General features: G+C 42.7%; 1 protein-coding gene across 1 annotated transcript in view; it reads left to right on the top strand.

The window, feature by feature from the left end:
- Positions 1–24,728, top strand: part of Brinp2 (BMP/retinoic acid inducible neural specific 2) — a 102,848-nt gene that overhangs the window by 29,644 nt on the left and 48,476 nt on the right. Inside the window, exon 2 of the mRNA XM_005363930.2 lies at positions 23,805–24,149. Within this exon, the coding sequence (XP_005363987.1) occupies positions 23,881–24,149 (269 nt within the window). The 5' untranslated portion in view covers positions 23,805–23,880. The remainder of the gene's footprint in view (positions 1–23,804; positions 24,150–24,728) is intronic.

Raw genomic sequence — 24,728 nt, 5'->3', positions numbered from 1 at the left:
AGAGAGAGAGAGAGAGAGAGAGAGAGAGAGAGAGAGAGAGAGAGAGAGAGTTGCATCAGCACCACATGCTGCTGGAAGACGGGGGTTGGCTTGCAAGATGCCCTTTGAATTTTGCAATTAGGACTCCGGGTTTATGAAAGACAAAAGAAAGAAAGACTATTTTTATTTTTATTTCCTCTCCTCTGAGGCGCGCCTTGTATCTGATCTCTTCCCACCAATGCTGAAAAGAAATGTGGCCTCATAAATACCCACTGAACAAACTTCACATAGATGTTGCATTCTATTTTTGTCCCTGGGGTAATATTTTAGGAAAGGAAAAAATAATCCTTAGAGATGTTTTGTTCACTGAAGGAAGAGGATGTGGTGGCAGGGGCGGGGCAATAGTGGAAGGTCTTTCACCTTATTCTGCCTTATTGCTCCCCAGTACTGTAATTAGAAACTTCTAGACTTGGCAGCATGATAATTCTCTTAGGGAGAAGAATTGTAGGCCAGATTTGAAGAAAATCAATGACCTATTTGTAGTAGGGTGGTAGGTTTGGTTTCCCAACTTTGATCACCAACACGGAGCACTTTCAGTGTTACTTGCTAAGGGCAACACTGCCCAGCACGAGACTAACAGAGAGAATGCTTATCTGCTGGTGTTTGGTCATCTTTTTTGAGGCTCAAGTCTCAGAGATAAATGGATGGGCTGAGACCTCCACTATGAGCCCAGGTAGACTCAAACAGAGGCTATTTTGAGGATTCATGCCCATATTTAGTAACTCCACAGCATCTGATGTGGATCTCCTTTGTATTCAGGTGGAGTCCAGCATGGCGCAGATGAAGCCCTGCCCTGCCTTCTTCAGTAGAGATGTAAAAGGCAGCGAGCATTTGCAGGCTGCAGAGAACTTCTTAGCATTCTAATTTTAAAATTGTATTTAGGTTGAGAAATTTAAGATTCAGGCATGTCCTGAGAAGTTTTTTCATATCTTATAAAAGCAGGGTGAGAAAAAAAATGTCTCCTTAAAAAAAAATCACCTAACTCTAGAGCGTGCCCTCACCACTTTCTCTGGCTGCACTCTCTGAGCAGACACCAGTGGCTCAGTGTCTAACGTCTGTGGTGACTCCACTTTCCCATCTTTCCAGCGGCCATGCCAGTTCCCGACACCATCAGCTTTTATTTGACCCAATGTTCTGAACCAGCAACTGGTTTCTATTTTCATCCCAGACATCTTAGGATCTGTTCTCAAAAATAACAGCCAGAGACAGCCTTCTACTATACAGTGTCACACTCAGATTAGACACAAAGTTAAAATTCTTATGGGGTTATCCCTTGAGAAATTCTGGTCTCCTCTAAGTAAATGACCTTGTCTACTCCAACTTTCCCTCTCAGTGCCTTGGTCTCTGCTCTTCTTGAGACAAGCAGAGCCGGTGGTACCCCTTGCACTCATTCCTACCTGGAGTTGCCATGTTCTGATCCTCCAACTGAACTGCCCTCTTGGGACTCTTCCACACTCGTCTCAAGTCTTTGCTTAAATACAACTTGTAGCTGAGCATTCTGGAGGTCTGTCTTTTTACCCTGCATTACTTTTCATGGCTTCCACTGGATGCAGTCATGTTTAGTTACTGATATGTTTTCTCTGTGGACTCTCTACTAAAATTTAAGCGTTATAAGATAAAGATATAGTTAATTAGTGTTTAACAAAGAGCAATTATTCAACATTTTGTGGAATAAGTATGGGATAAAAAAAAAAGGACATTTACAGTGCCACATAGTATAAAAGATGTTGAATAGAACTTGGATATCCAGGAGAAGCAGAAAGCTAAACTCATGATGCTGCATCTATGCCTGTGGTTTATTTTCTCCTAATGTCTCTTTTAATTAGGATAGGCTTGAATAGGATTCTTCAGGCAATTTCACATTCATCAGTTGTATCATAACGGACTGTTTATTTAATAAAGAGAAGGTAGACTGCTTCTCCAGTATTGCCATGAGGCTGTGAGATGAATTTTCTTGTCTTTGGAAGTCAAAGATTTTGCGTTGTTCTCACGGCAGTCTCGATAGGAACGTACTGTTTCACATATAGTCGGTAATCACTAGCAGCGCTTTGCCTGTAGAGCAGGACATGTTGAATGCCTGATGAGAGAAGTATTTCCTAACATCTAGACTCTGTCTGGTGCTCCATGCTTGATTCTGAACTGGAGATCAATGGTATATCCCTATTCGAATTGGGATGTGCTAGGAGGGGATGGCATCCAGTTTGTATGTACTAAGAAGTACTAATTGATTTTCCCTGATATAAAACAATTGGGGGCATTTTTAATATACTAGTCAATATTTAAAGGCCTAAGAATAAAATGATGAGCCAAAGCAGATAAAGTTGCAGCTTTTATGCAAGTCACAGAACTAGTAGGGAAGACAGATTTTGACAGAACAATGATCCAAACAGATATGTAAAATCACAACGAACAAGCTCCACGAGTAAAAGAGATATATTGTCAAAGGCTGTAATTGAGAATTTAACCCTGACAGAGAGATTCAAGGAAGGCTTTCTTAGAGAAGTGATGCTGGGACTAAGAGCCGTGGGTTGAGTAAGAGACAAATGACACAACAGAACATTGATAATGTCAGCACTGAGGCCCCTAAAGAAGATCTGTGTGGGTGATTTGCAGAGCAAGGTAAAGTGTATGAGGCTGGAGAAGCAAGCAAGTGGGAGGCCATTCATAACTCTGGATTCATTGTAATGATTTTTATAAACGTGTATACAGTGGTGAGCAGTCATTAGATGACTGATAGGTGTGGGGATTATTATTCTTATAGCTGCATAACAAATCACCACACTTACAGTGACTTGAACCAACACACATTAATTACCTTGTAGTTTCTATGGGTCAGGAATCCATAGCTAGATCTTTGCTCAGACGCTCACAGGGCTATCTGCAATCACAGTATATGGCCTAGGTTTCATTCCCTCTTGAAAGCTAGGCTAGGGAAGAATCATGTCCAAGTTCTTTCAGGTTATTGGCAGAATTTATAACCTTTAGTAACAGGTCTGAGGTTTCCATCTTCTTCCAGACTATCAGCCAGAGGCTTCCCTTGACTCCTAGAGTCCACTTGCAATTACAAATTACATCACCTTCAGCACAGATATTCAGTGCTAAGTTGTTGCCCTTTTCAAGACAAGCAAGAGTCTCTGTCTCTCAAGTCTGCTACAATGGAGGCTTAGAGTATGCAATGTAATTGTAAGTGACATTTGTTCTCTGTGTCATACTGTGTTGGTAAGAAGCAAGTCACAGGTCCTACTTTTTACTCAAGGACAGGGAATTAAAATGGGAACAAGCCATTTGGGGGGTCACCTCAGAGTGAATCAGTGGCAGAAGGAGCAGGGAGGCTGACATGATCTGGTCTGATGCACAAAGAGCACACTCAAAGTCTTGATGAGATATAGGAGTTCAGCATAAGGTAAGACAAGTATATAGAATTGTAGACATATATGAGAGACATTTTAAAGTTAAAAATTGATGGACCTTGGTGATGAGTTGCACTTAAGGGGCAAGGAGGAAGGAGAGATCAGAAATATTAATGGGTCTCTGTCAAAGAAGTAGACCAGCGGCATTCAATGGTGCCAGTTGTTGAGAAACATCGGGGAGCTTTAAAAAGATACTTACTCAAAACCCCAGTCCTGGATGTTCAAAACCACAATGTTTGATGGGGAAGGGTCCAAGAAAGGAAATATTTAAAAATCTTTCTAAATAGTTCAAATCTATTCATAAGATTTTTGAACCTTAGGAACAGATGAATTAGTTTGCCCTTCACTATGACAGGAAACCACTTGATGTCATGAAGCTGAGTTGGGGTATGTTAAATTTGAAGATGATTTGAGATGTCCACTTCAGGCACCCAATCAAGTAACACAGAATTCATTTGAGAGCAGGAGAAAGGCCACGGCTAAAAGCATGCATTCATACATGCTAACTGCAGTCTAAAGTCATGGGTGTGGGAGAAGTCTAAGGATAGAAGTTACAGTGAGTGACAAGAGCAGAACCCTGAGGAAGAGCAACACTTATTGATTTGATACAGTATGAGGCTGTAAGAAGTAGCCATAGAGAAACCGGACCCCCCCCCCACACACACACACCAGCAAATATTGGGCAAGAAGACAGGAGAAAAGAAGTTTCAAATTAGAGATGATAGTCAATGATGGGAAATATACTCATACAGTTGAGCAGCAGTTACTAAAATACGTGACTCCCTCCATAATAAAGAGTGCTAGGGAGCTCCAGCTACTTTTAATTGAACCTCAACAAAGATGTGGAATGTTTGTCTCATAAAAAGGAAATGACTGGAAAATATTGAAAATCTGGAGGAAACAGATTAAGCGAGATAAAGGGAATTTTAATTACTTCATATACTTGCTGATAATAAGAATTACAAGTAATAAGTGTGTAATGTGTGTTTCTTTTTCTATTAGAGAACTTTTCTAAACATATATACAGCTTTTAGTGGTGAGAGATTTGTTACATATTCATTACTTTTAATATAATAATAGCACACATGCTGTTTTATAACCTGTATCTTGAAATGCATATATCCTCAATGATTTTCTGTATCATTGACTATTCTTTAAATGATTGCATTGTACTGAATAGTATGACTATAGTATAATGTGCTCAAGTCATAGGCATTTAGGTTTTTTGAACTTTTCCCTATTATAAAGATCACTTAATAAAATATAAATAGATTTTGTAATGCTGGAGTTGAACAAATAGCAGCCCCTTCTTCATCTCTCCATTGGAGTAGCACCCGAGAAATGAGACACAAGTAAAGATGAGCTCCATCTCCAAAAAGAACAAGCACAGAGTGTGACCTAGATCTAGAACAAAATCAGGACCAGTCAGATGAGGCTTCCTGCTGCTACCCTGGAGACCTTTTATGGCACAGCAGAGGCAGAGCTTTCTGTGCTGTTTGGTGAATGACAGAGAGAAGTCAGAATGCCCATCCTTGGCAGACAGACAGCTGTCAAAGAGAAAGAAGTCTAGAATGAGCAGAGCAGATGAGGTCAGTTCCTCCAGACTCAGTACAATCATCCCTCAGTGACCAGAGATACAGGTGAATATTTCCCTTGATAACATCACCCCCATATATGCTTACTCTCTGATGCTCATACCTTTGTGTGGTTTCCTTTGAAACAGAACATCACTTGTTTTTGTAAACAATAAATGGAACAGAAATGATGGAACATGACTTCAAGGCTAGATCCTGAATACCACTGCAGCTCCCACAGTGCACCCGTGCCACCTCACCCAGGAATCCTTTCTTCCCAATCAAATTTCAGATGGCTACACCCCATCAGGACTACAATCCCAGGAGAGAACTAGAGCCAGGACTTCCTAAAGTCCCCACCCCAAAGATGGTGTGAAAAAGATAGTAAGCCTTTCCCATTGTTTCCAGCTGCTGGGGCTTAGGGTGATTTGTTAAACAGCAATGAGTTATGATGAATAGTAGGTGATTTGAAAATAGAAAGCTGTGATATTTTTCCTTTTCTAATACCAGTCAGCAACCATCTTTGTAGCTATCTCTTCATGTTTACAGTCAAAATAATTGTAGCCCTACTAAATGAAAGTAGATGCAGAACTCTGATGTCATACAATTGAATCTTGCATACATTATTTCTGATGCTGTAACATTGGCCTTAAAGCTATGCTGTCACAACCCTTGCCTCGCTCATAATTTGCCAGAAGAACAGCGTTGTTCTTGTCTGTTGGAGACAATTGGGCCAACGGTAGTAAAACAGCAATGAAAAGTCCTCCAAAGTTGATAGGAAGCACAAAGGCCTTTGGTCATATGCTGACTCTTGAGGGAACATTTTTGTAAACAGATAAGAGAAAAGGCATATTACAGATGCCCAGTGTGCCTGCATTGACTTTTAATACAGGGCTTCATACACTGGTGGATGTATTTGGTGTGAAGGATAGAAACACAGATGGTTGGAAATTCAATCCATATCTAAGAGACATGTGGAGAAAAGAGAAAAGAGGCAGGAACAAAAGAAACAAAGAGCCCAAAGCAATAGTTAATACCTGTGATGTTAGAGAGTTAGAGGAAGATACAACAACCACAGGAGAAGGGGAATTCAATGAATGCTCCCACCCGCAGCAAACTGCTCTTGTTTATGGCTAGGAAGCTGTAAAGTTCCAATGGTTGCAGCATCATGCTTTTCAAAGGCTTATTTTTAGACTGCTCCCAATAATGCCCCAGGAGTTGCTAGATCTGAATTAAAAACTCCAGGTTCCTGCCTCCCCACCCCTTTTCTAAATAAAGAGTTATTGATTGACTAATGGCCTTCATATCCTGCTGCAAATAGCCCCTAAAGAAGAAGAGAGATATTACCCAGAGCCCAAGGGGCTAAGGACTTAGAAGAAAACAAGACTGTGTGTGGACAGACTGTGAGATACCTTTGAGTCTAAAGAAGAAGGTGGAGGGTAAATGCAGAAGCATTTAATGGGAAAAGTGAAGCTTCCGGCAATAAATACGGCTGCAGTGCACAGGTACATGAGCGTGGGCATGTGGAAGTTCTATGTGAGTGATAAGTCTCTTTGGTATTTGTTAGAAATCAGAATCTTCTTTTTTTTTTTTTTGAGAAAATGATGTTCAAGCAAGAGTCCCTGTGCTATAGTAAAGAAGATTTGCACAGAATATGATTCCAAATCTACTGTCAATTGGCTACATAATCTGACTCCTTAAAAATCGCACACTGAACTCCAAAACAGGGTAACTTTCCTGGTCTACGCATATGAAATCTAAGAATTTCAGGTGTTGCTTGCAGATATGGTGTCCCTGTTCCTGGGTTGTTTCTCTGAAATATTCAGTTTTTATGGGGTGCTTCCATTTCCCTGCTCCCTCGAGGGTATTTCCAGAACTAATTTAGAACACACTTCGAATACAGACAGACATAAGGCTATCAAGTGCATAGGGATGCTGGATTTGGAGAGAGAGGCAAGAGAAGGCAGAACTATAGAAGCAAGAAGAGCTGCAGAAACATGGAATGACATGGGAGAAGTGGACTGAGGAGAATAAAATCGATTGGATACCATCCGGGTTCTTGGTCCAGATAGTCCACCCTGGTGATGAAGTACTGATATTCAGGGTAACTGGCTCTTCCCCTGGGCAGCTCAATTTCATCATAAAAATAAAACAACTTTGGAAAACATTGCCCTTAATTGTATTAAAGATCAAAAGATCCAATGTATTTAAAGCAATAAGAATGATGCCTGGTGACTCACATTCCCAAGAAAGTCGTATTTTTCAGTGAACACTATCCACAGATAGTAAAACAGCTCCCTGGTTTGGCGATGAGGGAGTGGCCACTGGTTTCAGGGAAGTCAAGCTTCATGGTGTTTGTGGGATGCAAAATGGGTGGCAGAGAGTGCTACATAAGTGTAAATTCAAGAGCAATATGCAAGGGTAATCGGAGAGAGAGAGAGAGAGAGAGAGAGAGAGAGAGAGAGAGAGAGAGAGAGAGGTTTTGTATTGGGAGGGAATCCAACAGATGAGAATTGAAGGAAAGGTAAGTATTTTAAGAATTCTGCTAATTACTCCTCCCCACTCTCTCCCTCCAGTGGTGACAGTTTGTCCAGCAAATGTTGCTAACTTCTGCTCTTCAAAAAAGTGGTACCTTATGGCTGAAGTCAGGATACCATATATTATTCTAAGTCACCTCTTTCACTATTACATTATATCATCACAGGTTCAAATCCAGCAAACGGCTTCCTCAGGAGACTCTACTTTTGGGGTGTACTAATGGCATCCAGATATGTACATGGTCAGACAAATTTACCTTTATTATTTCTTTATAATGTGTTTGCTTCTTTTTCTTTGCAAATGTACTACCTCACCAAGAGACAGCTGTGTTACCACTTTCAGGACTGAGAGATAGAAGAAAAGAAGTGGTTGAGCCCCTTGTGTGTACTTAAAGGTTCTGTGCATCTCAGAAATACCAAATGCCAGTCACATAGACTACAGCATGAGTGATGCCTCCTAGTGTTGTGCAAGGAAAATACAACTCCCTTATGCTGTGGCCTGTAGTAGAAATGAGCGCTCTAAGTGAAGACATTAAAAAAAAAAAGGAAGGAAGAAAGAAAGGAAAAAAATGAGAGCATCCTTAATTGAAATTTCTGGGGACAACAAGCACAGAAGGCATATGTGTAATTGCTCCCATGGCCCAGCACACCAGCTGGGATGTCAGGAGGGCAGCCATAGCCTCCGGGCAGCTCATTAGTGCAGAGTAGGGGTGGACGAAGGAAACAGAAGCTGTGTCCTGCTGAGTCACCAGTGTCATTTCCAGGATCTGCCTGGGTATCCCCATGAGCCTCCGGGCCAAGGACTGACTAAGCTCAGGGCTGTGGAGTTGGCGGAACATCAAGGCAGTGGGGGCCCAGTGTTAGCTGAGAGAGAGACATTTGTGAATGAGTGTGATGGAGTGTCTCTGTTTACACTAGACCCAGACAGATCTGCTTCACACGATTGGAGCAAACAAGTGTGAGATTGCTGCGATGGTTGCAGAGGAAGACTGTCTGAGCAGCTGCTCAGGTTGGTGGCCGAGATTCTCCAGTGTGATCAGCTAGCCTCACGTCTTGCCAAGAGTGCCACAGACGACATAATGAGGACAGACAAGTGCTCTGAATCCTTGTCTCGCCTTTATTTTCTTAATTAGAAAAAATTCCTTCTTTTGATCATAAAAAAGAATGCATCTTTTCCTCTTGGAAATGTGGGAATATACAAAATCACAGAAAATAACCCTAATTTCAGCATCTGATAACAACTATTCACATAAATTCATTTACAGTATTTTCCTTTAGAGAGTCCCCAGCCTTTTGTTGGTATGTTCTGGTTCAATCTCACATGTAGTTGTGTGAAGATAGCTGGAAGAGAGTAGTACATCCTATTGTCGATATAGGAAAGAATTGAAAATATCTCAGACTTGCTTACAGTCACAGAGATTTGTGAAGCAATGTTTCCTGTCCCCTGGTTCTGACCTGTATAATAAAAATAACTGACTAATTAACATCTGTCTGAGGCTTCCCAGTCATAAGAAGCTTTGCCTAGTGATGACACCCTGCTGTGTACCACATTTATCTACCTCAGTCCTGAAGCAGAGGCCATCATAATTTAAGGGGGCGGGGTTAACCTGGGAAGGTCGGGAGTCAGGACCTTTGATCCTTCACTCCTGTGGAACCACCCTCCATTCAAAGTCTGTATGCTTAAAGCAGCAAGATGAAAAATGTCTAAATATTCTTCTTAAAGGTATTTTAGTCAGAATATGTCATGGTGGCTCTGTGATCTCACTGACTCCTATCAGGTGGCTCAAGGTGTTTGTTTTATTACTAATAATGTAAACTTTGACCCCTGGAGTGTAATGGTGACTGCTGTCTAGACTCTGAGGGAGATAATTTAAAAGTTTGAAACATCTCACCATCAACCTGATCAACTTTCATAAATTTGGCTTAGCACTGCGCTTGTTTTTTACTTGAATAGATTATTACTGTGATGATTGCTAAGCGATTTTCTTTTTCTTCCTTCCTTCCTTCCTTCCTTCCTTCCTTTCTTTCTTTTCTTTTCTTTTTTTTTTTTTGAGACAAGGTTTCTTTGTACCTTTGGGGGCTGTCCTAGAACTAGCTCTTGTAGACCAGGTTGGCTTCAAACTCTCAGAGATCTGCCTGCCTCTGCCTCCCGAGTGCTGGGATTAAAGGCGTGCGCCACCACCTCCCGGCTCGCAAAGTGATTTTCTATACCCAGTATTTTTCTTCATCTTTTAGTTAGCAAATTAAATAAAAACTATGTCTCCTCTTCATCTACTATTTACCTATCTCCCACCTACCTACCTATCTACATGCCTATCTAATGTATCTATCTCTACATTCTACATACAAACTGACCAACAAAAGAGATAGATGATTGGGAGACAGAGTGGCCTTATACCTCCTTCACTGGCATGTATCTTGTCCTGGAGGTCATGGGAGCAGGCTTCTCAAGGTAGTTCTGTGTTATTTTGACATGTTCCTATTATTATTTGAGAATTTGTTTCTCATGCTTGTGCAGGAGCTAGGGCTTAAAAGAATGTGTGGCATACTTTTCAGGAAATGTGCGAGCCTTCCATATCCAGTTGGTAGCTTGGGAAGAGTATTTACATCACAGAAATTGGCAAATGTCATAATGACTTTTTCCCTCCAGATCTGGTTGCTTAAAAACGTACCAGCACACCACCATTTCTATCACAAAGCAATGCTGCAGGCTCCTCTTCTACATCAACCACCTTGTACTCTTCTCCAAGGACCTCTAATTCCTTTTAGTGGTGAGACAGCACTTAGAAACCAGGAGTTTGAAACCAGTGAGTGTGGTAGGATGCTCTATAGGGAAGAAATGAATGTGTATGTGTGCATGTGTGTATGTATGCCTTAATCTAAAACAAAAAAATCTATTTTAGAAAATGTCTAGACTCATAGAAAAGTTAGAAAGAGCATAGGGGTCTTCTGTGACCCCACCCAGCTTCTGCTATTGTACAGCCATGGTACAATTAAAATCGGGTAACTCCCAGCACTCAGGAAGCTGACACAAGAGGGTCAAAAATTCAAGATCCTCCTCAACTATATAGCAAATTTGAGCCCAGCATGTCTCAAAGATAAAATAGGACAAAATAAAAATAAAACCAAGGAAATTAACATTATCATTGGTACAAGCTGTTCCATATTTCACAAGTTTTTCGACTAACATCTTTCTTTCTGTTACAAAATCAAATCCAGAGTATCATATTATATTTCATCCATAAACAAATATATGTACAATTTGACATATCTAAATCAGTTCATCTATCCACACCTCTATTTTTGAAAATATATTTTTGAAAATATATATATTTTCAAATATATATATATATATTTGAAGCTAGGTCTCATACCTGCAATCCAAAGACTCAACCATAAGTCTTATGTAGCTTTCATCCATCCCCTAGTTATCACTCTTCTTTGATCAAAGAAATTGACTCCTGCTTCTTCCATATTCTTCTGTATATCTAACCCCCATGGTGTGTAATAAGGTTGCTATTCCTCTGGGATTCAGCCTTACTCAACTATACTCATGTGGCTTTAGACAGATCCTGTATGAGTGTCCTTGTCCTCACAACAGCCCAACGCCTGACTGACTTAGGATAATAAGATGAAAAAGGGAAGCAAGTTGTTAAAAAAAAAAAAGTCTGGGTATTTAAGTAGCTCACTCTCCATAACGGTTAATCAAACCTCGATGAAAAAAAAAATGTTTCACATAGTTTCTAGTAGACAGTAAGTATTAAATAAGAAGAATTTTTTCATTATATTTGTTGCTGATGTCGAGGACCTTTTGAGCAGGTAACTAGAGGCCTTAAGGTAGCAATGGGAAAAGGTAGAATTCAAAGACATGGACACCATTACGTATAACAGAAACTATGCCCTCGGCAGGTAGGAATAAAGTTCCTTTAAAAGTTGACCTCACATTTTTCAGAAATACTTCAGAGTTCAGGCTCATTGGAATTCATTGACATAAATCAGTGTTTTTAGCCCACTGCATGAGACATACCCTTTCCATCTAGTCCAACAAAAGCATCACCCGAGGCCCCTAGGAACAGAAACTCCTGTCCCCTCTCCTCAGTTGAGAACCACCGGAGTAAGGGATTGGCTGGTTTTTTCTTACATAAATTTTGTTTTCAACAGATTTGAGAAACATGATCTTTGAATTAAAACTAAAATTCCTAAACAATTACTTCATGAATTTTCTCCAGAGATTTGGACCAACACTCACAGAAATAATTTAGGATAAGGCAAAAGGGAATCTTAGTTTTTATTCAGAAAGCTAACGTCTTGAGTATCATTGAGTTGTGAGAGGTCCGAGTCCTCAGTGCACAACTCCCTGACAGGATTTAGAGCAATGGGACTTGACAAAGACAGCTACAGGAGGGATTTGCAGCCTTCTTTCCAAGAACCGGAAGCACTGCCTCTTGGCCCTTGCTGCCTCCCTCTGCTTTTGGTTTTACATTCTCCCTAAAGGGAATGTTCTCCATTAAAAAAAAAAAAACATTTATTATCATTTGTGTTTGAGCCTAGCCTTTAACAACTGAGCCAAAAGAGGCCATGGATTTGAAAAAAAGCAAGGGGGATTATAAGGGAGGGTTTGGAGGGAGGAGAGGGAAAGGAGAAATGATCCACTTACCAATCGCAAAAGATAACAGAAATAATTATAATAAAAGAAGCATTAGTTGGACGGATGGTCGATATTTCCTAACTTCCCTAAATGGAAGGAAATTGGAAGATGAATGCCACATTTTACAAAGGGTCTCACTTGTCACAACAGTTTAGCGAAGCTGTTGCAGCCTGAGACAGAACCAAGTTAAATTTCTTCAGAATTACTTCAGTTCTCCATTGGGGACTCTTAAACAGTTTTGCTCAAGGGCCACTAGGCAGTGCCCAAATCACTGCAATGTGTCTAAGTCTTTGCTTCACATTTTGATGGGAAAGGAATTTGATGTTTAAGAACTAAAATGGTTCAGCTGGTTTAAAAACAACAGCAACAACAAACCACCTGCTGTTCAAGTCTAGTGACCCGAATCTGATCCTGGGAACCCATGGTAGGAGAGAACTGACTCTCCAGAGCTATCCTTTACCCTCCACATGCCACAGGTTCACTACAGCACATGTGTACCTGCACTCCAATGCGCACGCGCGGACACACACCACACACACACACACACACACACACACACACACACACACACACACACTTTTTTTTAAAAGAAACTGACAGCCAATACAACAAAAAAATAATATAGAAATGACATAGTAATTACATAAATTCAAAATGGCTGACACAAATCCTCAGGACAATTTAGAAGTTGTCTTAAATGGAAAATACTTCTTTTTGATTCAATGCCTAGAGCAGGGTCTTCTGGGAGCTGGGCAAAGAAGAGGTGTTTGTTTGTTTGTTTGCTCACTTGTTCGTTTTTGGTTATTTCATCCACACCCCAGATTGCACAGCAAGAAGCCTTTGCAGCTGACTACTGAATAAGATCCCTTGGAAATTCTTCTGGGGTACTGATTTTCGTGTATGAACAGCAGTTTCCTGTTAACTTATTATTACTTATTTAGCAGGTGGGTTCAGACATAAGATCTGGTTGTCTGTAAATGCCTATCTAAGGAAAGAAAAGAGTCTTTGGCTCAAGAACTAAAGAGGGGATTCACACTGCTGCATGGGTAGACCTACTTCCTGTCTGTGGGTGTTGGCAAATTGCCAGGGGTACCCAGGACTTCGCTTTAGACTTGGTACCTCAAGGCAAGAAGCCCGAGTAGGTTAACTGCAAAGCACCAGTCTTCCTAGTAAACCCCCAAGGTCATTCATCCTGGCTACCCCATTCACTCCTCCTTCTACAGCATCCCCCTTTCCCCTTCATCCTGCTCCACAGCTCCCCTTACATCAGTACCAGTCGGAAAGGGGAAAGTGGAGAGAAGGTGAAGGTGGTGGGTGAGGGAATAAAAGAGAAAGGTGGAGGTGAAAGGAAGAGGGAAAGGACTTAGATATGGGTTTCTTGGACTACGCTACCAAAAGGATAATGATTCTTCCTCGGTGTGCTTATTGACATTCATTGAGCAGCATATAGTTTATTTTAGCACGAGTTTGTGATGTAGCATCTATATTTAATTCTGCAAGCTGTCAGGCAACTCATATATTTACAAACACAGTTCCGGAAACAATGTGTTTGCTGGTCACATCTGCATCTCTAGCATCTCAGAGCTCTGTGTTGTTTGGCACAGCTCAGGGCATTATCATTTTACATTCTGGTCTGTGCCAAGGCCCAAGTAGGGCAGGTCCTGGGCTAAGAGTTCAGATTCAATGACAGGCCTGGCAGAAAGCCAATAGCGAGAGACGCACTGAGGACTGAAGGTCAGAATGGAGAGTTGATATCAGCCCCACCTCAATACTGCAACCTGCATAGTGATGAGAGATTTCTGAGCGCCTGGCTGGAGATTATTTTGGCTCTGCAGACCTCCAGCTACTCTGTGGGTATCCAGAAGCTCTGCTGAAAATCAAGCAGGGCTTAAGCAATGGGATCTACACTTGTGGAAGGAAACACAGAGAGTGGGGCTGTGCTTCTCCTTGAAATATGGAGTCAACAGTTGGCAAGCGTGTGGGGTGTGCAGAAAAGTCATAGTGGATACTGGGAAGGTCGTTGGATATGCCTAGAGGGAGGAGTGGAGTCAAAGGGCATTGGTCCAGGAGTTTTGGTCACAAAAAGCCTAAACCTTTGGCCAGAATACAAGGAGACAAACTTCAGTGATGCTCAGAATGAGGCAGGGGGGTGGGCAGTTCTTGGAAGACTATCTGTCTACATGTGAAGTAGAGGAACATATAACTGGAGACATAGGGCCCAGCATGAATTGTAAGTCCCTTGTTCCTTGCATAGCCTTGCTGAGATTGGACCTGAAACAGGAGAATAGGTATATGTTCAGTTGGGCTTAGGGAAATAAGCATGAAAGAAAAATGTATTTTTTAATGAATGTGTATGTATAAGTGTATGTTCACGCATGAGTTACTGTGCACTGTGTGTATTCAGTGCCTGTAGAGGCTAGAGTGCATTGGGTTCCTTGAAATTGGGGTTAGAGGCAATTGTGTGTCTTCTGATAAGGTGTGCTGAGACCAAGATCTGGAGATTCTGCCAAAGCTACAAGTGCTCTTAACCGCTCACCCATTTCTCCAACCTTTGACCTTAAGTTTTTTGAGGAGTGGTTCTCAACCTATGGGTCATGACCCCTACATGGGTCACATTCAGATAGCCTGCATATCAGATACTTATATAACAATTCATAACAGCAAAATTACAGTTATAAAGTAGCAGTGAAATAATTTTATGGTTGGGAGGTTACTACAACATGAGAAGCTGTGCTAAAGGGTCATAGCATTAGGAAGGTTGAGAACCACTGTTTTGGAGAAACCCTACCCGAATTACCACCACCCTCTCAGAGGCCATGCAGAGAGGCCATCTGTAGAGAAATTAGCAGCTTCAAAGAAGCAGGAGGTGTTGAGTTTTGTAGTCAAGCTGGAAGGGCAGTGGTAGGTTCCTCTGATTTTGCCCTTGCAGAGTTCAGATCACCCCTTGGCTTGGAGAACTGTTTTAGGGACTTTGACCTACGGGTGTCTAGCCTGACCTGCATCTCCAGCTACTGTGTGGAGACTGTAGCTTTTACATCGATAGGCACCGAGAGAGCACTAGGATTCAATTGGGAGAAACTTACTGAGCTCCTGAATCTTCTCCTCTGTATTATGTAACACTTTTGATGGAATTATGTTCAGATAAGCCTGCTGTAAATTGAAATTATTGAAAATGAATGTAACCTGTGAATGTCTAATAAAGGAACATCACAACTTGCCAGCGAAGGTCAGGGTAGAATATGGACGTCTCCCTCTTGTGATCACACATCTGAGTGGAAGCTGCCCCTCGCTGCTGCTGCTTGGCACCACAGAAAAGTCAAACACTGTAATTTGTGCCATTGTTAGGTCAGAGGTATTCCCAACAAGCACCAGTGTTGCAGGGATTTGTGAACTTTGGTTGAGTTAATGTAGGACACATGTTTAGACCAGCGCTCGAGCCACAGTAACAATAACTGAACACACATGGAGGGATTCTAGTGACAGTTCTGGGCCGCAACGCCTTTAGACTTGGAAGGTATCACTTCATCTCTAACAGAGGTGAGGCAGGAACAGAACAAGCTCTGTTTTCAGCACTGGACCTGGGTAACCCTAAACCAACACTCGGGCCTGGAGGCATTACTTCCCCTCCTGTAGCCACAGACTGCTAATCAGTTGAGCCAGGTGAAGGGGCTTTCAAGCTGAAATACAATGGACTACAGCTGACGGTTATTCCCTGCCCCTCAGCACTTCCTTCCCGATTGATAGTCTGTGCCTCAAACTCTATCCTTAGATGTAGAGTGTAGCTAGCCTTGGCTTCTCAGTCGCTGGGTCAGAAGAAAGGCCAAGTAAGTGTGTAATCAGCACTGATCCTCACTTGAAGAAGCTCCTTGGAGGAAATGGGTCTGCAAGGCATGACGGACAGTTGTTGACAGGGAAGCCAGGCAGCAGTAGCACAGCGGCAGGGCACAGAGCTAGAGTTTCAGGTTCGAGGAACTTCAGAATGAGGGTACTAGTTCCCTGGATTGGGACTCAAGACCTCCGCTGTAAGCGCTGTGAGGCACTGTGGGAGGGGCGCCTCTGAGTCTGAGGGATGCAGACACAAAGTTTAGAAGATTGCCTCTCTGTGCTATTTTCTCACTTGTGAACAACCAGAAGCCTAGCAACTGAACAACAACAAAGCCATAGTTAGTGAAAAGATGTCTATGGACTGTTTCTCACACTAGTATTACTATCGTGATACAATAGTAAAAAAAATAAGTGTGTGCTCCCCCGTCACCACACTGCACCAGAGGTCATACCTTTTAAGGACTCCAAATCGCATAACCTTATGAAATATCATTGCTTTATTATAATGCTTTTCTGTCTTTTGAGACAGGATCTTATTATGTAGCCCTGAATGGCCTGGAACTCCATATATTAACCAGGTACAGCCTCATATTCACAGAAATCTGCCTATTTCTGCCTCCTAAGTGCTGGGGTGGAAGGTCTATGCCACCATAACCAGCTTCCAGTTTTTTTTTTTTTCTTGAAGTCTTCTCTGGGAGCCAGTCCTTTTTGAAATGGCTCCCAGAGACATCTCAGAACCTGTAGGAAGAGGGCAGACTGGTCTGTAGGGGGCAATAGGAGTTGCTAGGATTTCTTGAATGAGAAGTAAAAGGGTTCTGTATGGAGATTAAAGGTTCAAAACATACAACGTCTCATTAGAAGACCTACTGATTAGCAGGGCTGACGCCATCTGTTCTGGCGAGCCTTCCTGGTTTCAGGACAGGATGCGGTGCTCACAGTCCTCCCTGCTCTACACTCTCTGACCCCAGCTTCATCATGAGAGGCTGCAGGTCAGCCTGTCAGTTAGTCTGGACCAAGGAAAGAGACAAGGACTCCCAGGAGATGAGTATGAAGCCTTAGTAAGTGACAGATGACTCTGTCCTTGACAAATGAAGGGCTAGTTGTCCCAGAGAGAGGCTTATGAACCCAGGGCCTGAATGGGCTAAAGCCGACGAGGACTGATGTCGCTGGGATGATCGGCACATGTGAGGGTCGTGTATGTGGGATGATTTAGAAAGCTCAGCACACTAGCCTCAAGTCCGGTGTTTCCTTCCTGGCTAGAGAAGAGCTGGGTCTGCCGTGTCCACCAGATTTTCCCCATCCCTAAGTACAGCTCTTATGTGTAGACATTGCTTATAACCTACTGGCTGCCAGATAGACAGTGGTGAAGCAGAATAAGGAGAGGTGAGCTGTAGGCCTCCGAGTGACAATATCTGGATTTTGAGTTTTGTTTCTGTCTTCTGTAGAGTAGCCTCCAAGTGACAATATCTGGATTTTGAGTTTTGTTGCTGCCTTCTGTAGAGTAGCCTCCAGAGAGCTCCTTTGCCTCTCTCAACCACCCCTCTTAAAGGTCTCGAATTAATGTAAGAACATTTAGTAAACAGTAATTATGATTAGCTCCTCTCTGCATAAATAGTTATTAATATTGTTGACCTGATTTTATGCAGTGAGGGTATCTTTATCCCCATGTTGGAAGTTGCTGTCTGACTGGTGGGAGATGTATATAGTTTCCCTGGTTCATGCCAGTCCCAGGGTTGAAGGTGGAGGCTGTGTCACAGAGCTCAGGGAGGAAAGTGGCAACAGACACCACGCCACACCTGCCTGGATTCAAATGAAGGGATTCTGGAGCCACTGGAGTTCTATAAAGAGCAGCTGGAGACCTTTATGGTCTGTGCTGACCCTCTGGGGAAAACAGCAATGGTTGGCCCAACAGAGGAAAGGACCCAGTCCTTTGTGGGAGCCAAGAGCATCCTACCTCCACGCGGCCCTGGCTGTAGGAGTGTTCTATCACTTCTGTCTACCCTTCCTTTCTAGGATAAACAGGTTTTTGCATCAACATGTTGTGGATGACAAGAACAAACAACACTTCCGTGATTTTTTTTTAGCACTGACACCCTCGGATTTATTCAAGCAAACAACTCCTCAACAGAGTTGGCCAATTAACCACTTAAATGGCTTGAAAACTTATTTAATGTCACTGACTAATCACTTTATGAAATGTCACTGCTCTAGCTGGCAAGACTTTCTGCTTCATACCTCATCTCTCTTCTGCTTTACTCTCTCTGCACCAAGGCTTCCTTGCATTGCGCCCTCTCTATTTGCATAGAATTACGGAACTTCAGTGTGGAGCAGTATTCTGGGGATCGTCTTGGCTCCTAAATCATCTTACTGATGGCTAAAGTGAGGCTCCCACAGGAAAGGGCCTTGCCTACAGGCAATATCTTGTAAGTGACAAGCAAGTACTTTCCATAGCTGTAAGTCATGGGACTGGTGCAGTTACAGTCACGCAGACTTAGATCTGCGACTGAAGCATGCCACCTTTCACACTGCATGGAGCCGCTCTTAGCCTCCCTCTTCTCATCTGCTTAAAGAGATAATTTCATTATTCATGCTTCATATGCAGTAGTGATCACATACATATTAACTAATTTGTATGGTATTTACTAATTGTTGAACATTACGGTTTTATTAGTCAAAATACTACCCTTATACCTATTGCTTAACTATACACTTAGCCCCTCCAGGATGTAGCCCCTCCTCTTCAGTAACCATCTCTTATAGTTTACTTTTCATTGCTAAGGATTGAGCACAGAGCCTCGCATAACCCAGGTGAGTGCTCAGTCCCACACTAATTCACATTCATTTCCTGTGTCTGCTTCATTTGCCAAGAATTTACATTAGCAGCCTGGGCCACAAATCACAAGTGTACCTTCTTCTGAAATGCCAAGCAGATATGGTGGCTGAAGACAAGAGAACTCGAAAGAGACCCAAGCCTTTTCAGCTAGGTAACAGTCTCAGAGTGGTGGTGACACTGTTTGAAGATGGCCCCGCCCACTTCTCAGGTGACCTTGTCTTCTACCCGATTTTCTTTATTGACAGAACTGCAATAGAAAATTAAATTGTATCAGAATTTAATTCATGATGGCAGAGGACAAATTTGAGCTTATGTACTCAACCAAGAAAAACGTACAGGTTGTTAAACATTTGATGCACAGCCGATGTATCTGTTCTAGGTATACAATGGCCTTAAGTGTGGAGAAAAAGAAAATTATTCATTTTCTCAGGTAAATCCATAACGCTTTTCATGAAGGGGCAGCACGGCCCCTGTGTCACCATCCTCCCAGGCAACATGGAGATCTGCTCCCACAGTCAGATTTTGGACAGGCGAAAGCAGAAAGCATGATGGGAAAGGCACTAATTGTTACATCTTCCTACTTATTAATGATGAACCAGATACTGTGAATTTACAAGGTCCAGATTTGCTTGACAGATTGCTGTTACAAAATTTCCAGTGGTATTAGTGTGAAGAATAAACAGGAAGTGGCCAAAAAGCTGCTCCCCATCAAAAGTCTGATTTTCATACAACTGTCAACACGGTAATTATCTTGCTTTTTTTTTTTTTTTGAGGAAGTTTTAGAACCTGCTTAAGGCTCTATCTTCTTTCTTAAAAAGAGACTTTATAGTCAAAAAGTCTTCAGATCCCCCAGAAAAACCACTGAAGTGGAAAGTATGTGATTCCCAGGCCAGGTTTTCTGAGGAACGGCAAGCCCTGAATTCAGGCATTCTTGCTGCGCTCAGCAGACAGGGCCCAGCAATCAAAATCATTTGATTCCCGAGCTGATATTCCTGTAACAGGCAGGTTCCAGCTCATTGTGAGCCCTGAAAAGGCATAATTACAAACAGCGATGACAAGAAGCATGCTTAACACAGGCTGATTCCTCCAAACACTTTTTCCAGGAGTTGCTCACCTGTCCTTAGGAAACCCTCACGCAGCAGGTGAGGTGGTGGCTATCATGGCACAGGATACACAGCAGCCAGTCTTGTCAAGAGGTCAACTGACTAGGCCAGGCTGTACCCTGTCACAATCTCACAGTGACTCCTTGCTGAAGGACATGGCATCTGATGCATCATATAATGTTTGAGAAGCGCTAATTCGATACACTCGATAGGATGATGAAAACTTACACATGGCCTTAGATGAACCAGTGTACTGGGCAAAGGAGAGTATAGTGTAAGGGCAGAGTCGGGGAAGACAACTAATGTTACTCTGTTCTAGAAACTGCCATCGTGGCCTCTTCTCCCATAAAATAACCTCTTGATTTCCTCTATGGAAAGGGAAGCACCAGATCCTTAGAAGTTGCTGGAGCTGCTTGTGTTTGCTTTGTTTTCCAACTGCTGCATAACAAACATCATCTAAAGCACTACAAATCTGTCAACTCACACTGCTACATGTATGTACATGTGTGTGGAGGGCAGAGCACAGGCATCCTCCACCTCTATTTCTTCCTTCCTTCCTTCCTTTCTTTCTTTCTTTCTTTCTTTCTTTCTTTCTTTCTTTCTTTCTTTCTCCTTTCTTCCTTTTTTTCTTTCTTTCTTTTTCTTTTCTCTTGAGACAGGGTCTTTCACAGGAATATGTGAAATAGGCTGTCCTGCCAGCTAGCCCCAGGGATCCACCTGTCTCACAGTGCTCCGATTATAAGCACACACCACTGCTCTAGGTTTTCTGTGTGGTTGTTTTAAGCAGGTTGTAAGGACAACACTTGGGTCCTTGTACTTACAATTCAAACACTTCACTGTCTGGGCTGTCTCCCCAGCCCTGGCTCACAGCCCTTGTGACTCAAAAGAGTGGGTATAAGGTAATTGGTCCTTTGTTCCAGTTTTTACCAGTCTGAAATCAATGTGCTGGACGTGGAATCAGATCTTTGTGGGGTGCAAAGCCCTTTTCTACTGGTAGCGTTTGTTTCCTTACAGTTATATGATAGAAGCTCCCACTTTCTTCCTAGTTGCTGGCTGGAGGTTGCTCTCAAGTCTAGATGTCATTTTTGGCTCCTTGCTATGACTTTAATAAGCAGTTCACAGAATGTTGATTTGCTCTGTTTTTGGTCAATTTATACCACTCTTTTCTCCTAAAGATTCACCCAACTAGGTCGGACCCACTTAGGATATTGTTCACAGTAATCCACAAGCCTTTCTTTGCACCCATCAACTAAGTGACTTTCTGGACGTTCAACTTTTCCATTCATCCGTTTTTAACTCAAAGTCAACTAATAGAGCCCGATGGTCCATCTTACTTTCAGGCCCTGCCCACACTCAAGGGAACAGAATTACAGAAGGCTTACACAGACGTGCATAGGGCTTTGGGGGAGTCACTTTAGAACTCTGGTTCCAGAGTGTCTTTCCACCCGTGGTTGTGGAATTCTACCTTACTGTGTGTATTGTGCTGGCCTCCTCTGTCAAGGAACCACAGTTTCCCCAATGAACAAACCTCTCACCCCTCCACCAGTTCATCTTTAAGAAACACAGCAATATTTTATAAAAGGAATAAATCACTAATGGTAGAGCTTCAGGTAAGGCAATATGCACCTGCTTGTGAACTGTCATTTCTTAGCATAATGTCTGGCACTTGTGGGTTCTCATTTACGTTTCTTCAATGGATGAATATGTGAATGATTAAATGAGAAATATTTTGGGCCTCCTCATCAAATTGTTTCAGTGTAAAAATTGCCTATTCCCTCCACATGCGAGGATGATTCCTCTGTTTAGTTTTAAATCACTTTTCTTCCTGGTAATGGGAGCTTGTGTTTTTTAAAAAACCACTTGAACACTTGGAGATTTTCCTTCTATGGTTCTACTTTTTTATAGTTAACTTTTTAATCCATCTGGCACTAAGTTCTCAGTGTTATATACAAAATATTCCATTTTTTACCCAATTAGCCTCTGGTGGCATTGTTTTTTATATTCTAACTGCTTTGTAAGGGTTATTACTCAGCTCTCTTGCTTCATTGGTTAGCCTGTCCAGTTTTGTGACCTAGCTTCACTATTTTAATTATGGGAAGGTTATCATGTTTTAAGATCTGAAGGGACAAGTATGTTCCTTGGCTGGGTAAGTGGGCACAGTCTCTCACCCCTACTCTGGCTCACTAAATAGTGCAGCATTCTTTGGCAAGAAGACAGATTGAGGTTTACATTTTGCTTATATTTCTAGCTCAACTCCTCTGGTTCCCATCATAATATAACTTTTTAATTATAATGCCTACATAAGAAACTTTAATACTGGGGACAGCTTCTAAGTATCTCTCAGCACCCAGCTCCAAATCAACAGCAGCCAGGGAGAAGAAGAGCTATCTGAGTGCCCAGATCCTCGGGCTTCCCTCTGTCCTTCCGTCCTTACATACAGGGACACTGAGAAGCATCCTGTACCTCTGTACCTAGACTCGGTATAACTCTGGAGCTGGGAATTCCAGGATCCTCCCTTACCTTAGTGAGCTGACACATCCCAGAGAGGCCCTGGGGGTGACTCTGGAAGGGCACATTAAGTACTGAAGCCCTCTTTGCCTGCCCTTGCGGTAGAGTGAAAGTGTAAAAAAATGACCATGTCTGCCTCACCGCCAGGCATCCTATCACTGGGTTTCGGCAGCCAGCGGCAATCATCAAGCTATGAATTACAGGTACCAGGCATCAGAAGTCGTTCTGGCATGCTCTGAAGTGGTGTTGGCGAGCAGACACGCGCAGAGCTGTGACAGCACAGGCTAGAAATTAAAGATTGGCGAAACGGTGGCAGTTCCAGGAAATCCGGCAGTACTGAATGATTCCTTGCATCTAGAGGTTGATAAAGGTAACGAGTTGTCCTTAGAAAAAGTGCAGGCCCTGGAAATCAAAGCCTGTGCTGACTCACAAGGCAGTCAGGAATGAAGAAAGACAGAAAGCATCCTTCTTGTTGGCATCTTCCCTCCAACCCAGAGAAAGCAGGGAATACCCTCACTCACTCCTTCAAGAAGGATGTCTGCAGGCATGCTCCATACTCTCAGTAGCTGAGCAGGGATGAAAGAAAGAGACACAGAATGACTTCTGAGGGACTCTTTTGCCTGGTGAGGAGAAAAGACGTCCCATGGACTCCTTGTGTGGGAATCTCCTCTGATCTCCCATTCCAACTCTATCCCTGAACCATCTTCGAACAAAGACTAGATTGGATGTTCAACCTCAGAAAAGTAATAGCTATTGCGTAGTCAAATTGTTTTCTCTAGAACCCATCTTGGATCCAGAGAAAAGAGTGATTTGCTCAGGTTTTCTCAGTTTCAGAGCAGCAAAGGGGTAAAAGTACTTTTCTCTCCCACAATTCTCCATTTAAAGACTGCTCCTAGCCCAGTGCCAAGCTTCAGAAGGCAGCACTCAGTCTATGAGGCAATCGTAGAAATATGCAATGAATATGTCTGTAAGGCGGATGATACTTAGGGAGCCTAGGTAGGAATGGAGCTGGGATTCACACCCTCTGAGCTCAAACTCTTCTTTCTTCTTCATAGCTGTGAGGACAGAAGTCACCGTCTTAATCTGAGGCCCCTCTTCTCATCTGTAAGATGCCCACATGGTGTTTCTTCCTAAGTTTGTGTTTAAAGAAATAAAATCATACATAGTCAATGTGTTAGGGCATCGGTTGCTTAACATCACCAGGGAGCATTTCACCGTCTTGTTATCTATGATGCTCTCAGATGGGATATGGTCCTGTACCCACCTCACACCTCTCAGATGGGATAGGTCCCGTACCCACCTCACACCTCTCTTTGTCCTTTTCTAGTTTGGAGCCCTGGAGGAGCAGCACGGAGAGGGAGAGTGTGGCGAGAGAATGAAGACACTAACCGCCTGGGAGAAGCATGAGGTGGCAGCGCAGCTCTCAGTTTAGAGGGCTTTGGCCGGAGGCCGCCCCATGGGCAGTCCTGCTAGCACTTGGCGTGCCCGGGTGGGTGCTGGCTGCCTCGGCCACCGTGGCCGTTGTGGTCCCGGAACAGCATGCCTCCTCGGCTGCCCAGGCTCCCCTGGACTGGCTACTCACAGACCGAGGCCCCTTCCACCGTGCCCAGGAGTATGCTGATTTCATGGAACGTTACCGGCAGGGGTTCACCACTAGGTACAGGATCTACAGGTGAGTGGAGCTCATCTATGGAGCACCTGTGTGCAACTATGGAGCACAGCATGGGCAGTGTCCAGCTGGTGTCAAGCCTGAAGTTCAAACTGATCAGAATGCTCTAAAGCTGAACTAGAAGTGAAATATGGAGAAACATTGGGCAGGGAAATAAACCTGTGCCATGTTTTTGGTTTTGGTTTTGTTTTGTTTTGTTTTGTTTTTTACTTGTTTGGTTCTTTTTTGTTTTTTATTCTTTTGAAAGAAAACACACACAAACTAGAAAACCTGCCAGTGCCTCCTGGGGACTTAGAAAAAAGGTTTCTATTTATAGATTGTTCTGCTTATAAATTGAGGACAAATCAGAAAGCATGCAGACAGCCTGTGGCCCAGGCTGCAGTGGGTCAGAGTCAAATACTGGACCCTGTTTTAACTAATGGGTTAGGGACTTTTATGAGTTGTAATTACTTAGTCATGCAAATGAAGGAAGGGAAGTTTACCTAGAGCCTCAGGGGTCTGGAGAGCCTGCAGGGCTAGGGTCAAACATACCTTCACTCTTTTGTTTTTGTTTTTGTTTTTTTTTTAATATATATTTTTTTT

This window comes from Microtus ochrogaster, assembly GCF_000317375.1.
Source record: "Microtus ochrogaster isolate Prairie Vole_2 chromosome 6 unlocalized genomic scaffold, MicOch1.0 chr6_random_2, whole genome shotgun sequence".
Lineage (NCBI taxonomy): Eukaryota > Metazoa > Chordata > Mammalia > Rodentia > Cricetidae > Microtus > Microtus ochrogaster.
Note: the sequence above shows the minus strand (reverse complement) of the source record. Positions and strands in the feature narration are given on the sequence as shown.